This window comes from Ahaetulla prasina, chromosome 6 (assembly GCF_028640845.1).
Source record: "Ahaetulla prasina isolate Xishuangbanna chromosome 6, ASM2864084v1, whole genome shotgun sequence".
Classification (NCBI taxonomy): Eukaryota; Metazoa; Chordata; class Lepidosauria; order Squamata; family Colubridae; genus Ahaetulla; species Ahaetulla prasina.
This window is the reverse complement of record NC_080544.1, coordinates 46,147,195-46,160,394: the sequence shown is the minus strand read 5'-3', so window position 1 is coordinate 46,160,394 and position 13,200 is coordinate 46,147,195. Positions and strand designations below refer to the sequence as shown.

The 13,200-nt window shown below is 35.6% G+C and overlaps 1 protein-coding gene across 1 annotated transcript in view; it reads left to right on the top strand.

Annotated features, from left to right (window-relative positions):
- DMBT1 (deleted in malignant brain tumors 1) overlaps positions 1-13,200 on the top strand; it is a 109,033-nt gene that overhangs the window by 46,835 nt on the left and 48,998 nt on the right. Inside the window, exons 22-29 of the mRNA XM_058189104.1 lie at positions 5,333-5,681; positions 6,615-6,635; positions 6,799-6,843; positions 9,745-9,789; positions 10,895-11,122; positions 11,795-12,106; positions 12,747-12,773; positions 13,142-13,186. Coding sequence (XP_058045087.1) covers positions 5,333-5,681; positions 6,615-6,635; positions 6,799-6,843; positions 9,745-9,789; positions 10,895-11,122; positions 11,795-12,106; positions 12,747-12,773; positions 13,142-13,186 — 1,072 coding nt within the window. The remainder of the gene's footprint in view (positions 1-5,332; positions 5,682-6,614; positions 6,636-6,798; positions 6,844-9,744; positions 9,790-10,894; positions 11,123-11,794; positions 12,107-12,746; positions 12,774-13,141; positions 13,187-13,200) is intronic.

Below are 13,200 nucleotides of genomic sequence, written 5' to 3'. Positions count from 1 at the left end.
TGTAACATTTGAAAAAGTAGAAGTATATTTATCTGACAAGACACAGGAAATATAAAACTAAGTTGGTCACTTCTCTGCTACTTAAAGTGAAGAATTTTATATCAAAATATATTTTATTCTTTATACTGTTTCCATCTCCCTTTAAAACATTAATAGAATCCACAGTGGTCTGAGAATCAGCGTCTCCACTAGATAATTGACAGTCAAGCTGAAACTAGATTAAACAAGTAAAAAATAGCAAACAGAGAAAAATCCTTTACTGAAATTTCCTCAAACTTCCAAATTAGTTACCCAGACCTAATCCTCATATCAAAAGAAGACCTGCAAAAACAAATAGAGTTAATTAAACTAGGTCTCCCATCGGAACTGCATGTTCACAAGAATACATGCTTACACACACACACATACATGCCCCTCAAGGATCACGCTAGAATCAGCACGTAGACACTTCTACACCCTGAATAAGCTTTCCCTATATAAGTCTGCTGCTGTACCCCATTTCTCTGCAGCTGCCCCTAAAAGCAAACCGTTTGCTTTTAGGAATAAATATTTCTCCTTTCCTCACAGATATCTGGATCTCATTTTTATTCTTGCACAACCCCAGTTTGAATTGGAACCCCAAATTATTCTTCTGACATTAACTAATTAGTTAGAACTAATAGAGTATTACTGAGATTTTTAAAAATATATTCTTTGTTAGCTACAATGATTTAAATGTTGCATAGCTTCCGTTGTTAGTTAAATAGGGTTACATAGGGTGATCATTCAGCTTGTGATATATATTTAATTTGTTCAGCCTGTGACGACGATCCAAACAGAAAGAGAAAAGGAAATACCTCTTCAGAAGCATTAAACGTATTTAATTGAAATGCGGAAAGAAAGAAGCACTTAAGAAAAGAACAGTTAGTTCCCAGAAGTCTCATTCTACCTGTCATAGATATACACATGGCCTTCAATTTTTACATAGGCTCTTTGTTTTACTTGGAAGTTAGATGGAGGTTTTTAAACTAGACATTGTTATAATAAACAACTTCATAAGCATGCCAAATCCACAAAGGTCACCCTCAGAGCATATTTCTCTATTTTTGCATTTTAAAAATCATATATTTAAGATTAGTGACTAACCATTTGTTCTTTTACAAAATTTACTGCCTGTGCAAGAAGACAAAATTTGCTATTCATTATGGTTGCAATTTTCTTTAAAATAATTTGACACCACAATTATTTTAAGGTAGCATATCATTGTCTGTATATTTGCATGCTAAAGCAGGGGTCTTTATCCCTTTAAGTGTCTTGGTCCCTTTAAGCTTTGCTGGCTGAGGGACTCTGGGAGTTGAAGTCCACAAGTCTTAAAGAGACCAAGGTTGGAGACCCCTGTGCTATAGAGTTACAGCAAAAGAAAGAAACGAAGATGATTTAGATCTTAGTTCTCAAATCCAATACGTCTGAGATTTGAGAATATATATATCAGATCACTGTTTTGTTTATTTTGATCTAAGGAAAACATGAGGACATACTGCAAACGAAATTCAGATTAGTATGATGGCAGTATAGTTTTCAAAATAGATATATCTGTTCCTAATGAGCAGCACTTTCCTATGATTATGACTGAATGAACCAGTTATAGGGCCAAACATGGCCCTTTAGATGTCACTGAATGACAATGCCCAGAAGGTCCTGGGAATCTCATTGAAGAGGGCTGCTGGGAGTTGTAGTTCATTAACTTACAGAAAACTATGCTTACTATTGCTGACCTTCATTTTAAGTTGTGCACTAAAGAATCAAAACTGTTTGTAATCAAACGTAATATAGAAGAGAAAGTGAATTTCATCAAGACCTCACTTCTCATAGAAGGTAGGTTTGATTTTGATCCTCCAATTGAAGAAATCCTTCCTTGTATAAAAATTAGTCTAAAGAAAAAGTTTTAAAATAAATGGCTGCTATAGAGTTTCAAAGAACAGTAGGGGCAAGAACTGAAAGTCCTTCTCTTCCCACTTTCCAGAGGTAATTCAATTTTCTCAAAGTGTGCTGCTAACTTTTCAGAAAGGGAACTTTTGATCGGATGGATGAGACATTGTTTAATTTGGCCATGTGATTTTAGGAATGCAAGATAAATTCCAATTTCATATCTTGCTTTTCTCTGATCTTTTTATCAGAAAGTCATTCTATATGTAACAGTAGTGCATATGGAAGCTTAGTAAATGGAATTTCAGCATCCCTTGTCATTTTTGTGTATTCTAAGCAGGTGATCAGTCTTAAAGTGAGGTTTATTTTGATTTGATTATATACCATCAAGTTAATGTTAACTTTTAGCAAATGTCTAACTATAGGTAGTCTTCGAATTAGCACCACAATTGAGCCCAAAATTTCTGTTGCTAAGTTAAACACATGTTAAGTGAATTTGCTTCATTTTACAACCTTTCTTGTCTCATTTTATGACCTTTTTTGTTGTTAAGAGAATCACTACAGTTGTTAAATTAGTTACACGATTGTTAAATGAATCTGACTTCCCTGTTGATTTTGCTTGTCAGAAGATAGCCAAAAGTGATCACATGACCCCACTGCAACTGTCATAAATATGAGTCACTTGCCAAGCATTTCAATTTTGATCATCTGACCATGGGAATGCTGCAGAATGAAAATGATTATATGTCTCTTTTTTCACTCTTGTTCTAATTTTGAACGGTCACTAAATAAACTATTGTAAGTCGAGAACTACCTGTAGGCATTTTTCAAGCTGCCCACGGCTTAAAAAGTTGTGTTTGATCCTATCAAACATTTTTTGCATAAATATCACCTAAAATGTTCCACACAAGTCCGTAGTTATAGAAAGACAAACCCAATTAAATAAATGGGTCGAAAACATTTTACTTCTTCCTTTATTTACTGCGCAAAATGACCCAAAGCTACATATTTATAATTAAGCACAATATGATTTAGAACGGGGATGAGTAATATGCACTGTAGATTACATGCAAACACTGAACCCTTTTGGAGCTCGGTGACCTGAACCAAAATTTGTTTTTTTCCTATTACTTTGAAGTTAGAAACATATGAAAATTATAGTATATACAATCCTAAAGAAGTTGACAATTGTTTCTGGCTTTATCCTTAGAGAAAACAAACCACAAAAAGCAAAACGACAAATTACACATTTTTTTGCTGCTTTTTTAAAGAAAATATTTAAACAATCATAGTTCACTGTAACTCCTGTTGGAGAGGAGACTCACTGTAGATACTCAGGCCAGCACCAGAGGAGATAGCATACTTATTCAAATGCATTATAGGTAATTTTCATTTAATGATGGTAATTGGGAGCAGAATTTCCATTGCTAAATGACAAGATCATAAAGCACAATGTCACATGCCTGCACTGCTTAGCAACGGCACTTCTAGTTGCCTTCATTTAATGATTCACTGCAGGTTGTTCAGTGAGGACTTGATGTGGTTCCCATTTGTGACCACTGGCCAACCTCCCTATTAATTTGGTTTATAGAAAGTCAGCAAATGGTGCAAATGATGACCAATGATTGCAGGGACATTGTGATTGACTCACCCCATTCCTAAGAGGTCTGTAAGGGGCGTGCCTACCGTTCCTGTCCTAATGTTCCCTTTGATTGTATCCAATTTTGATTGTATCCAATGCTTATGCTTATATATACTGTTGTGACAAACAAACAAATAAATAAATAAATAAATAAATATAAGGATAGGTCATAAAAACCACTCATTCAGTCAGTGCCGTCATATGTTTGAACAGTCACTGAATGAATAGTTCTTAAACAAGAACCACTTGCAGTTAAATATGTTTTTGGGCTACATCATCACAAACTTGGGGATTTGCATTTCATATGGATAGATCTCAGAACCCAGAAAGTCCAGTACCTGGTGATGATTCTAGCCTATTTCTCAGACATTGTATATAATTGGATAGCTTTGGATATGCATTTGCCATTAACTTTAAAAACGAACATTTCCTGGAGCAATTGCATTAGACGTAATTGTACATGATTACCAAGCTTTTCCATGAATATTGGAAACTCAGCCTCTTCTTCACTTCTCCTTACTAGTAACTCTGTGTTCCCTGGACTAAATATTGTGAAATGAAAATATTATTAACTTCCTTGATACAGACTTAGGAGATGAAGATGGAAGATCAAATTGCATACTCAATTTTTTTTTCCTGTTTGGATTGGAACATTTATAAATTCTCAAGTTTCCTGTTTCTTTAGATTAGCAGAACACAACTTGAAATATGGTCCCCCAGAAACTCTTTTCTTGGATGCTGCTAATACATGCTGCACTTCTACAAGAATCAGGTATTGTGGGTGTATTGTGTTGTGTTGTGTTGCGTTGTGTTGCGTTATGTTACGTTATATTATATTATATTATATTATATTATATTATATTATATTATATATTATATTATGCTATGCTATGCTATGCTATGCTATGCTATGCTATGCTATGCTATGCTATGCTATGCTATGCTATACTATACTATACTATACCATACTGTACCCTATGACTATCATTAAGTGTTGTTCCTTAGAATTCTTGATCAACGTATCTTTTCTTTTATGTACACTGAGAGCATTTGCACCAAGGCAAATTCCTTGTGTGTCCAATCACACTTGCCCAATAAAAAATTCTATTCTATTGTATTCTATATTATATTATATTATATTATATTATATTATATTATATTATATTATATTATATTATATTATATTATATTATATTATATTATATTATATTATATTATATTATATTATATTATATTATTATATATAATTTTTTGGATCTCAAAAGGTGATAGGCTGTTGTTAAATCTCGGTTAAATGAGAAATTATTGCTGCTTTGCTCACAGTGTTCAGAAAACACCCAGCAATATTGTAAAGCATGAGTAAGCTATGCTTGGATCAATGTTACCTCTTGATTCTATGATTTTGGATGCACAGAAGCAAAAGAAGCAATGTACAAATCGTGTACAAAAAGTACAAGCCCAGTGTGTACGTATTTTAACACTTTCATGCTAATCCAAAAATGGTTTTCAAGAGAATTGTGAAATAGCTGCACAACTTGTCTTTGGATGGTGCTAGCAATCCTTCATCAAGAAGTGCCCACAAAACTGCTCTCAGAGAATCCTTTTCGATGACTTCTATGAATAAAATGAATCCACTCAGGAATTAAGGCATAACAAAACTACCATGAATCCATAGTCTACCATGTAAACCTAAAGTTATTATTTTGCAGATTATATTGTAGCATTATGTTTTTTCTAAAAAAAATCAAAACAGTATTGAGCTGATCTAATTTTGTTTTACCACAGCCACTTACAATAATATCATTTGTGTTTTTGAAAGGGACACAGGAACTACGCTTAGTAAATGGATGGAACAGATGTGCCGGAAGATTAGAGGTTTATTTTAAAGGAATTTGGGGGACTGTTTGTGATGACTACTTTAATCCGATCAATGCACATATTGTGTGTAGACAACTTGCATGTGGCAATGCAACTTATGTGGTAGGATGGTCGTACTTTGGCAAAGGATCAGGGAACATCAGTCTGGATGATGTAAAATGCACAGGAAATGAGTCCACCATCTGGGATTGTGTTCACGCTGGGTGGTTCAATCATGACTGTGGACACAATGAGGATGTCGGTGTCATTTGCTCAGGTATACATCTGTCTGTATATTTATATATGATGTAGATCTTTAAAAATGAAGCCAAGCCATATATCTCAACTAAAAAGTTACTAGAGGAATGACTAAAAGTAGAACATTTAGTCAATATACAAACTAACAATTCAAAAGAAACAGGACTACAACGTATATAGGGTTTATCTGATATTGCAGAACTAATAAAATTAGTGAACCATTATTCTTATTCTTATTAGCTAAGAAAAGTGTGTTCTATAAGAAAAGATAATGGCTCCTTCAGATTAAACTCAGCTCCTTGTATAACTAAATTAATATATTGGCTTGATGAAGGACTTTACTATTGCCTTCTTTGGGGCATAAATTTTAAAATTCCCCAGTCTAACCTAAAACTCTGTGGCCTTGCATATAAATATTAAATAAGTCAAACCCTGTTTAGTTTTTTTGAGGTCAACCATGTGAGTTCAGTGCTGGTCTCTATTTGATCAACGCCTGTTAAGTAACAAATATGCAATTGTTTCCTAAACTGAAAGTTTATAAATGGCAAGTGAACAAACATTAGCCATCTACCGTAATCAAGATGAAACAATCCATGATATCTCAAAGTGGACTATTATAGTCTTTCTAATTGACTATTAATGACAAGTTATTTGTTATTTACAAATGGGAATGCAGTGGCTTAAGCAAAAGATCAAAGAACTTATAATGCCATCACTCTGTATTAGTAATTTTATAGTCCTTTTATAGGGCATAAATTATGAAGCTAATTGCAGTTTTGGTTAATCCGATTGGATAATAACCATCATAAGCATCAGTAACAGATGAAAATGAAAATGATTTCTTGAAACTAAATGTCTAGATTTTCATAAAACTCATATATGACAATATTGTACTTTGTGCAGCAATAAAATTAAATAACATTATCAATATTTTCTCCCTCTTTGTTAAAAGATGCTGCATTATTACCAACAGGTAAGTCTCTTTATTTACACTTGGTTAAAAATGAGAGCAGGTTGATCCTTCTTAAATCCATAACTATTCTTGGGAATTATAGTCATGATTTTGTTGATAGTTGACTATATTGTACAAACTGAAAATGTGGCTTTTCTGAAATGTGTTTTTTTTCTGATGACAGGCAGTACAAAAATACCAACCCCAACTCCATTTGTTACATCTAAAGGTAAGCATCTCAAAACATTAATCGTTAGATTTTCATCCCACCTTTATTATTTTACAAATAACTCATGCTGACAAACATACCTAATACTTTTTTTTCTCTTTCCATCTTTCCCACAAAAACCCACATTAGGAGGTGAGCTGAGTTGACAAAGGGGGACCAGCTCAAAGTCAACCAGCCGGCTTTCATACCTAAAACGAGAGTAGAACTTGGTCTCCTAATTTCTAGGCCAGCACCTTATCCACTATTGCAAAAGGAGTACAAATATATCAAACAAGGGTGAGGGCAACAAGGGTTAGATTTGTCAGCAACTTTTACCAGGAGTTTGTTCCATTGATATCAGGAGTGCTTTCAGCATAAATAATGTTGTTCTTAATTTTTTAGAAAGAATAACAGTTTTGTTCCCAATATACCACTGTTAAATTTGTTAACTGCTATTCAGAAGCAGAACTATACAACAAGATGGTGAGAGTCCATTTGGAAACAGTATGAGTATGTGAGGCGTCTGCACCCAACTTTCAATTTTGTCCAGAGATATTCTGTTGCTTCAGATTATAATGTGGGTTTTTGGTGAGAAAAATAATAGTTGGCTCCAGGGTCACATGCAGTTTCCCCAAAATTTGGCTGTGAGCCTGAGCCACCTCTCTGCCATTTTAACGTGTCATAAGGAGAACATTATTCAATACTTGCAAATGCTTGCGTTAATTGAATTTAAATTAATTCAATTTAAGTCAATAAATAATGTGAAATCATATTTATTTTTCATTTTTGGGCTTTCATCTGAAGGATTTCTGGGTCCCAATTTATTTCTTGCACTGCAGCTCTAACACCACAGTCAAAAGTTCTTGATCTAAAAGAGGCATTGTGCCCTACTCTAAATTTATCTACTAATTAATTAACACACGATAAATGGAGGACAAAGTTGCAGAGGTGATGCTGACATCTGCTACAATGGGGTACAAATTTTTATTTTTTGAGAAAAGTCAGGGGCAGGTGGAGTGTGCCAAAAGATTAATTGTGGTGTTGCCATGCCTGTGCATGGAAAGGTTTATTTTTGTGATGCCTCAGAAATACAGGTAGTCCTCAACTTTCGACCACAATTGAGACCAAAAATTTGGTTACTAAGCTAAGTGAGTTTTTCCCACTTTACAATCTTTCTTGCCACAGTTATTAAATGAATCACTTCAGTTGTTAAGAGAGTTAACATGGTTGTTAAATGAATCTGGCTTCCCTATTGACTTTGCTTGTCAGAAGGTTGCAAAAGGTGATTGCATGAACCTGGGACATTGCAATTGTCATAAATAAGAATCAGTTGTCAAGTGTCTGAATTTTGATCATGTGGTCATGGGGATGCTGCAATAGTCGTAAGCATCCAAAAAGGTTGTAAGTCACTTTTTTCAATGCCATTGTAACTTTGAACAGGCACTAAATGAACTGTTGTAATTGAGGATTACCTGTAATCCTTCTCAAATATGTTGAATGTAAAGACCAGCCTGGGGCTAATGTTATTGCCCAGAATGTTTGTGTCGTGTCCCACTCCTCCGCTGACGGCCGGGTCAGGGAAATCCGAATCAGGTGTGCCTCTGCAGCTCTGCCAAAGTCCTAGCAAAGTCCTCAGGGCAGGCAGGAGACCAGAAAGTGACTTCAGCAAGATATGTTTAGACTTTGCCTGACTCAGAGACTGCCAGAAAGCAGATCCTTTATATAGGCCATGGGGTGTGGCTCCATGACTCAGCACTTATCCAGGCCTGCCCCTCCCTTCCTTCTGACGCCGCCACCTATCAATTCTTCTGAAGTGAGGGTCACTCCAATCGGCAGCTGTTGGTAATAGACCTTCCTCAGGCTCACATGCTGTGGAGGGGGAGGGGTCTAGTTGCTCCGTTTGCCTGGGCATGGAGCCAGAGCTGGGGGCTGGAGATACTTGCTCTTCTTCAGCCTGTCTGGGCATGGAGCCAGGGCTGGGGCTGGGAGATGCCCCCTCCTCAGCCTGTCTGGGCATGGAGCCAGGGTTGGGGCCGGGAGGCATGCTAGGACATTCTTCAGCGTTCGGAAGCAGATAAGCAGATCCCGGCTGTGGTGGTGAGATTGGACGAGACACAACAGTTTGAATGTAACTTATTATGATGCAGATTGCAGTATAATTTTGTGCAGGTAATTTCCACTTTCCTGTAATGAACTGCCTTGATTGTGTAACATATTGTACAGTATCAAGGCACTTCCACATGGTCATTTTTTTATATTTCCCAAACCCTCAGAATCAGTCTGAGAGCAATTGCTGTTCATCTTCAGTTTTGCCGCTTCAGAAATGCTAAGAAGCAAACTCAGTGCTCCACCCAACAACTTTATATCTTGCAAAAGGGATGAAAAAGATGAAAAACATCCAGCTAGCTGGCACTTTGAACTTTGATAAAAGCAGGGGTGAAATCTATTTACTTTCCTTACTGGTTCGGAAGTGCACGCGCCGTGCACACACGTCACATGTGTGCACAGACCCTCTGCACATGCACAAAACCCTTCTGCGCATGCGCAGAGGGTACAAAACAGCTGGGTGGGTGGACGAAGCCTCGTACCACGATTGCTACCAGTTCTCCGAACCACCCGCCATAATCGCTACAAGATCGATCAATCCAGTCTAAACCGAGAGCATTTCACCCCTGGACAAAAGCTCTTTACAATTTCATTTGTTCCTGTTTTGTCTGGGTAACTGGAGAGCTACAAAGCCTGGAATTCTCATTACAGTGCCTGAACCATGAACTCTGTCTCTGATGGAGATATAGAAATACAGCTTCTCAAAATAAGTATACAAACAAACAAAGCAGGTACACTGAATGCACATCAAAAGGAAAATATTAGTGCCAGCTGTTTGTCTACCAAGTTAACTCTAAAATTTATTGTTTTTGTCAGACCTTTCTACAACCCCTGTAGATCTGACTACGCAGGAAATAAGAGGTATTTCTTATATGCTGAAATAGATTTACCTTTTTGTGTGTGTTCTGTTCTACAAATGATTATGATTAATGTTAAGAGATTTGTAAAGCCTATTTTCTACACTTGGGCATACCATTTTTTTTAAGTGGACAATATTGTTCTGTGTGATAAAATATTGCATCTAAATAAAACATACACAGCCTGTTGGGCAAAATTCAACTGTCTTCTGTATTCAATACAGCATAATAAAACTGATCTGTTATGTCATTGCATAAGCACCCAGAGACAAGAGTTTGAAAAAACTGTTATGTAATCCTTTGCTGAATAGCATTAGTGTTGTGGTTTTTTCATTAAATCGAGTTCCTTTGAATCTAAAGAAGGTATTTTAAAGGATTGAAAAAATAAAAAACACAGTTAAAAAGCTGAATGTGTCAACAGGTACAATTCTATTAAAACTGTTGTCATTATCACTTGCACAAGCATCATCTTTAAAAAATGGCTGATTATGCTGACACGTTTTTTCCTTTTGCTTTTTTTCCTGCTATACTTAAACTGCACACATGGCAGGTTGGTTACCTAAGCTGAAATTTATTTAGTGAAATAAAACGAATCCTCATTGAAATCACAGGTGGATCTCTAATAATGGGACTTTTTGTTTCTGGAAAAAAAACCAGCATAAATAATGGTTTGATTATTTTTTTAAAGAAAAGAACAAAATAATATACGTAGTATTCTTTTGGATATTCAGATTGCCTCACACATATAATATTGCATTTTCAATAGTGCTATGAAGCTAAATTTGTGTTATTTTCCAGGATTTCAGAAATGGTTCTAGTGGCTTTTATTTTGTTTTTATTTCTGATTACTATTTTTTATTTTTGTAGACCTCCCAGAGTCACTCAGGTGAGATGGATGGCACTATAAATTGAATAAATAAATAAATTTAAGTAAATTGTTCAAGTTCTCAGTGCTTTTGATTTTACATCTTTACATGTAAGAGTGCTATGGCAGGCTAGCATCAAAAAAACCTCACTCATAAATAGGTATAGCCCGGAAATTGATTCTTCTGAAGCTTATTATTATGTACCGGTAACTCAAAATTATTTTGATTCCTATTTCTTGGTAGATTCCACATATTTCCCAACTAAAAAAACCTTTGAAACCACCCACCCAGCAACTGAGAAAGAAATAACACCTACTATGAGAACTGTAGAAATGTCATATAGAACTACATCATCATCTAAGACTACCCATTCAATAACCCAGAACGAAGAAACAGTCATGCCAAGCTTGGGAGCCACTTCTCAGAGAACTGTAGAAGAGTTGAAAACATCTGCTCCTACTTCCGTGATTGGTACTATTATTGGTAACCTAAGAATTGCTCTAAATCAGGGGTCTCCAACCTTGGCAACTTTAAGCCTGGAGGACTTCAACTCCCAGGATTTGAATTTTAAGCCTGGGAGTTGAAGTTCTCCAGGCTTAAAATTGCCAAGGTTGGAGATCCCTGCTCTAAATAGCTTATATGTGATATAGCATATAAATTTGATAAATAAACAAAGAAAACATTCATTGATTGTGGATGACGTAAAATAGTGATAGTGTCTTGACTGATTGGGAGCCAAATTAATTAAGCTGAACTAGTACAAAAGCAATATGATAAAGAGGTTTGGTCAAACAAGCTTTGAATTTGGAAATGAATAGGTATATGTAGGAAGAGCACATGGATTGAGAAGAAGAGGAAGTGAAATAGCATGGTTGGGTTTCTTTCACAGCATTATTTTTATCTCTATACATCTATGATAGCAAACAAGATCTACTCAGGGAATAAGAGGTATTTATTATAAGTGGGACTTTCATTCTTATAACAGTAATAACTACTATAACAGTAAACCTGCAGCACTTCCAGCTGACCATAAGGGGTGCAAAAGAGAACAACAGAGGTGATTCCTCTCTATTTACTAATAAAGAATTCTAGAAATTAGATATCTGAGGCGAAAGTCCAATCTGCATTTGTTTTCATTTCAAGAAAAATCTCTGAGACTGGTGAATGGAGAAGACAAATGTCGTGGTCGCATTGAGGTCTTTTACAATGGAAGCTGGGGAACAATTTGTGACGATGGCTGGGACATGAATGACGCACAAGTTGTGTGTAAGCAGCTTGCCTGTGGAGAGGCCCTTCAAGCCCTACCTAATGCTGCATTTGGGGAAGGAACTGGCAGCATCTTCCTGGATCAGGTCCAATGCAAAGGGGACGAATCCTCTCTTGAAGAATGTTCTCATAAACCTTGGGGCGTTCATGACTGTCGCCACAAAGAAGATGCTGGGATCATTTGCTCAGGTACTTTTAAACTACATCAAGTATTGTGATGTGTACTTGGTTTACATTATCCAAACAAAATAAACAATAATTTAAAAATCAAGTGTCATTGTAATGTGACTGTTGCCAGGTAGAATGTTATCATTAGAAACCGAAGTTTGTCTTCATTCAGCTACAGTAGGTGGTGGTGGTCTAGAATTGGATTGCAAATCCTAATTGCTATTATGTGTAAAGCTTTCACACCATCTTCATTCAGTACAAAAATGCATTTATTATTGAAAGTACAAAGATTTAAGGGCTGGGCCTTGTTATGCAAGTTTCAATAAGTTATTATATTATCTTTAAGTAAATTTGTTTAAGGTTCTTAACACGTTTAACAATGGAGGTGGCAGATTCAATTGCAGTCACTAAATGAGGACTACTTTAGTCTTGATATTAAAAGGCAATAGGCATCGCTACCATACCAATACTTTAACTCAGGTTTGCTATACTGTACTCTTTTTTATTTTATTTTATTGTGTCAAACTGAATAGTAAAAAAATATAAAGGAAATAATGATAATAATAATAATAATAATGGCAATATAATATAACCTCTTAATTTATCAACATCAGAATGTTGTCATCTTCACCCAGAAAGAATATATTTCTTCTATTTTCAGGTCCTGCTGTCACCACATCACCACCTGGTAGGTATTTGCATAAATTCCTATTATAACATAAAGCAAAGCTTGCATCCTAACATAAGAAGAAATGATAAGTAAATAATTAAATTGGGTACTTATAAATTGCTTGTGATTAACCAGTAGAGATTGGGTCCTGGATGATTGGAAGCCAAATTAATTAGGCCATAAAGTGTTTGGTCAAAGAGAATGAACAAGGAATGAATTTGTAAACAAATATATGTAGGGAAAAGAAAATGGATTGAGAGGAAGTTTAAAATAAGGAGAATGGTTGTTTTTTTTCCACTGTTATTTTTTATCTGTGCATCCACAATAAAAGAGAACTTCTGTAGACGTTTCAGAGTCATATAACTATAATTTTCTGTTTTTGTCAGATCTCTCTACACCCTCTGCTAAGATGACTACTCAGGGAATAAAAGGTATTTATTATATG